Source organism: Galeopterus variegatus, unplaced genomic scaffold (assembly GCF_000696425.1).
Source record: "Galeopterus variegatus unplaced genomic scaffold, G_variegatus-3.0.2 Scaffold5306, whole genome shotgun sequence".
Classification (NCBI taxonomy): Eukaryota; Metazoa; Chordata; class Mammalia; order Dermoptera; family Cynocephalidae; genus Galeopterus; species Galeopterus variegatus.
Window position 1 is genome coordinate 104,655 of NW_007731417.1, and position 4,604 is coordinate 109,258.

The 4,604-nt window shown below is 40.3% G+C and overlaps 1 protein-coding gene across 1 annotated transcript in view; it reads right to left on the reverse strand.

The window, feature by feature from the left end:
• Window positions 1-855: 855 nt before the first annotated feature.
• Window positions 856-4,604, reverse strand: part of LOC103604651 (uncharacterized protein C14orf37 homolog) — an 11,086-nt gene continuing 7,337 nt past the window's right edge. The window contains exons 2-3 of the mRNA XM_008589223.1: window positions 1,843-1,977; window positions 856-1,602 (exon numbers count right to left, since the gene is read on the reverse strand). Of these exons, the coding sequence (XP_008587445.1) occupies window positions 1,534-1,602; window positions 1,843-1,977 (204 nt within the window). The 3' untranslated portion in view covers window positions 856-1,533. The remainder of the gene's footprint in view (window positions 1,603-1,842; window positions 1,978-4,604) is intronic.

Here is a 4,604-nt window from a genome sequence, read left to right on the forward strand (position 1 = left end):
TTAGAACCTTGATTTTAAAGAAGGACACCAAAATGTCACTGCTTCCTCCAAAGTATGTAGAAAGGGCACTGAACAGAAGATAGGGGTCCAAGTGGGTTCTCATGCTGATTCTCCCTGGGTCTAACTTTGGACAATCATTTCACTTCTCTGTTTCAGTTCCATCTTTGGTCAAATGGGGTAATAGAAACATATGTCCTACCTCACACAATAGCTATGAGGAATAACTACGTAGCTTGCCTTGAACATAGTAGAGCAGGCTCTAGTAATGTGAACAAGTTCTCCATAGTGACAGTATTGGTAGTAACTTTTATTATTCCATAGAAATGAACCAAGTCTCTACCCCAAAACTCAACTAACTGCAAGTCCCAAATGCACAGATTCAAGCAGAGTATTTGAATACCCTATTTGGTATAGGGCAGAAAATTATATTCCAAGGGAAATGAGAAATAATCTAACATAGTCCAACAACCCCATAGTGGAATGCCCTGAGAGAGGCTGGTTTTCCACGAGCTCCGTTATGCACCAGGGCTCTGGCCACTGGGCCTGCTTCTACCACAGAATGTCTATGTTTCTAATCAAGCCAAATAAAAGCCGGTGGTAGCCCACTCCTTCCACAGACAAGACCACATACGTAGAAAGGCAACATTCTGAATTATTCATAGTAGTGGTCCTGCAAGCACAGAACCAAATGGCAGAGATAAATGCTCTGGGGGCTTACCTACCCTCATTTTCTTCTTGATTTCTTCCTCACTTCTTCTTGGCAAAGTCAAATAGTAAACAAAAATGATAAACATGTAAGACTCTGTTGATAGGCCTGTTGGACTCAATCACACTATTTAAGAAAGCAAGCATACATTAAGATTGAGAGTAAATTTAATGTATTATTTCTAGTGCATTTTTTTCCTTGCCAAGACAGAATAAAACAGGTGAAAAAATAATAAAACTAGGAGACTGAAGTACATTATACAAGTTACATACAAATCCACACATAATCCAAATGTGCTGAGAGATCTTCTTGACAAAGAAGATTTCATCCCGAGCTGCTGCTAGTTTTGAGGCAAGGGCGGTATGTGCCATGGCCCACAAGCCTGTGGTTTCAAGCAGGTAGAGTGTGATCATGAGAAGTTACTCTGTTAAATGTCTATTTCAAAGTCAAGCATGCCATGGCAGCAACAATCATTATATTTAATGAAGGTAATCCAAACCTAGGAAAAGACACTGTGGAAAAATACAAAATATTTACTCTACCTAACTAACCTAGCAACTCCTGCTGAACAACATATATGCTGCATATTTATGAGTTGTAGCTTACTGTTGTGAAAAATTCACTACAGATTAAAACCAAACATTGTATGTTACATTTAGTATACAGCATGCCTTTTCTGCTCAGTACAAGAAAAATCTACTACCTAGTAGAAACTAGGACTAAGGACCTGATAGCAGCAATGTGGCAGGATGTCATTCTTTTTTTTTTCTCAAAAAATAAAAAATGAAATAACATTGTTGCATATCCCATTGAAACCCCAGTCCAATTCAAAATTCATCTTCAGAGCTGTCGGCTAAGAGCATTACTCGATCTTGCATGCTGTTGAACTCTCTCTGCTAGAGAAAGAAAACAGAAAAGCATTAAACTTTTTTTGCTGCAAAGCAAAGCTGAGAAACAGGCCCATTTTAAAAGACACACTAACAAATGAAGCTGAGGCAGCTACAACAGCTAATCCAAACCCCTGGTTACGTCAATACCATTCATGCACCATTAAGCCCCATGTGCTTTATTCAGCAAATTAGATAAGGAAAGAATGTTCTGGAACTGGTCAGGTTTTGCTATTGCTGGTGCCATACCTTTCTTTTATGCCTTTTGAAGCCATTTCTCCTTCGGCGATTCATCACCTTAATGCTGTAGAGTGCTCCCAAGATGAACAAGGCTCCCGCTATCCCCACCCCTATGGGCACCAGCATCCCAGACATGTAGCCAGCCTGCCGAGGAAAGGAAATGCACATTAGGGGGCTAAACAGACCACAGCCCTGGGCTCCTCCTTTCTGCTGGATGGCGGTAGGGCTTTAGACAATTTGAATTCTCCTGTCTGCTTTGTTCCAAAATAAAATACAACCTAAAACAGTTATCTTTTAGGGAGAAGGAAATAAAGAGACAGATATTACTATTTTTAGATATTTCAAATACTTAGAAGTAAGTATTGGAATAAATCAGCCAGTCCTAGTGGCACCTCCAGGCACTTGCTTATGCACATTTGTCAACATCAGTTTTCGGTGACAGAAATATAATCTGTATTAAACATAGATGAAGTAAGCTTCTGAGAATTCCAGGACTATGAAAATGCTATAAGTTGGAAACATCAGCCAGAGTCGAGCTTCAAGGGATAGAGTGACCCCTGGAATACTGTGTTTCTTGGAGGTGTGTTGCTCTCACTCACTCTCTCTCTCTCTCCCAGTTGCAATACAGTAAGAAAGAAAAGAGGAAAGTGCCTGTGAGTAAAAGGTGGGAGTTTCTAGAAACATCAGAGAAGAAAAGGGCCTGAAAATGGAAAAGGAGGAATGTTAGATATTGGAGCAAAGGCAGAAAAGAAAAGCACAAGGAGAGAGTGAGCACATAAAATGGATAGATTAATTTCTACAGGTATAATAATCTGCCCAGTGGACAAGACCAAAGTTGGGGGAATTCTGAGTGACCCTAGCCCCAAAGAAAGGAAGTGGCAGAGAAGGACACAAAGATCACTGCCAACAACATTGGTACCTCCAAAAGAACTTGGTGGTATCAAACCCATGTGTGTCTCCAATGTCCCCAAGGTATCACTATGGATATCTCGGTCCCAAGAGAGCAGGATGATCCCCACGTGTCCCTCAGCTTGAGTAAGTAGCTCAGGACTGACCCAAGCACAAGGCAAGGTGAACTGCATCTTGGTCAATAAGACACCCATGAGTAGAGGGCTATGTACTAACCTACAGCCCTTTCATGGGCTTTGCCTCCCAAGCAGCCCCTCCTAGAAGCCTACGGAGACAAAATACATAAACAATTTAAAGTCTGTAATAAGTACTTTAGATATAGGCATCGAGGGGACCATGAGTCTACTCATTTTTTACTATTTCTAAAATTTCTAATATAGCACAAACTATTTCTACTATCTTTCAGAATGAGCCAAAAACAGAGAGGGACAGAGGATAAAAGTTTTCCCAAAAATGCTGCTGAAGTATGCAGGCTGTGAAGCTTCCCAACATTTCTAGCAGTAGATCGAAGGAACAGTCAAGACCATACAAAACCGCTGCCCCCTCCTCTTGTGCTCAGCGGCTTCCTCACTCGTTCTGTCTTTCACAGTCTTAAGTCAGGGCAAAATAGGGAAATTTTTCCATTAATTTGAGAACAATAACATTGCTCATCAGGATACTAAGTATTTTTTCCCAAGAAGCAAAGCTCAGTCATTTTTCACCACATTAATATGCTTTGCAAAAGCTGAAACTTTTTCTAAAGTTCTTCCAGATCTACTTAAGGCTTATAAAAACTCTGTAATTTTCCACATGGGAAAACACTGGCCAATAGCAAAGTTTCAGTGTTCTCACCAGAACTGTGGATGTCTTTTTAAAAGCACCATTCTTGGTGCATGAAAACATATATACATGTTAAAATATGATAAATTTTAAGCCCAATCAATTAAGTTTTTCAGAGCTGCACATTCAGAATATGATATTCAAGCTTTGGAAAGTCAACTTGATCAACCCTCTGTGGGCCTTCTTGTGCTATGTAACTTAATCCCACACCAATAACATGAATATTCCAAAATGTCACTCTTTCCATATCTCTTATTGACACATTTAGACTTCTTGTTTCCAGAGGTTTAAATCATGTAGATTTCACAAAACTTCAGTTACATATCTTTTTTGTCCCCTCCTTTTTTTTTTTTTTTTTGGCATGTCACTCTTTCCATATCTCTTATTGACACATTTAGACTTCTTGTTTCCAGAGGTTTAAATCATGTAGATTTCACAAAACTTCAGTTATATATCTTTTTTGTCCCCTCCTTTTTTTTTTTTTTTTTGGTGGCATCTGTCTTTCTTTGAAATTACAAGTAAATTACAAGATGGAAGCAAAACAACCCATTGTCTTCAAATATAATTTACCCATTCTTTCATCAAAACTAAGGAAAAATAAGCTCTTTAAGAATTACCCATGACTTGATTTCTTTAGAAATGAAAATAAGTAAGCATATATGTTGGGAAAATAGAATAATTAAATCAGCCTCCCCCCCACCTTAAGGATGATTGGAGGTGGTGTGGAACATTCTTTGTAAGCAACCTGGGGGGAGTGAAGTTAGTGCACTTGCACGGTGCCATGGCTTGGCTGGCATCTGCCTTGGGCGTCCGCCACGTGCAGCCATGCTCTCTAACCTACAGCATCCAAGGACCTGTTTGCCGGTTACCTAGCTCGTAGACCTGCATGTGAGGGGTCTGGTGACCCAGCCTGGCATGTGAAGGGTTTGTGACCCAGCCTGTGAACGAGCTTGAGGGGTCTGTGAGCTCCAGACCCAGCCCTAGCTCGACAATTGGCCCAGTCAACAAGATTATGGGCAGGTAAAAGAGCTCGACAATTGGCC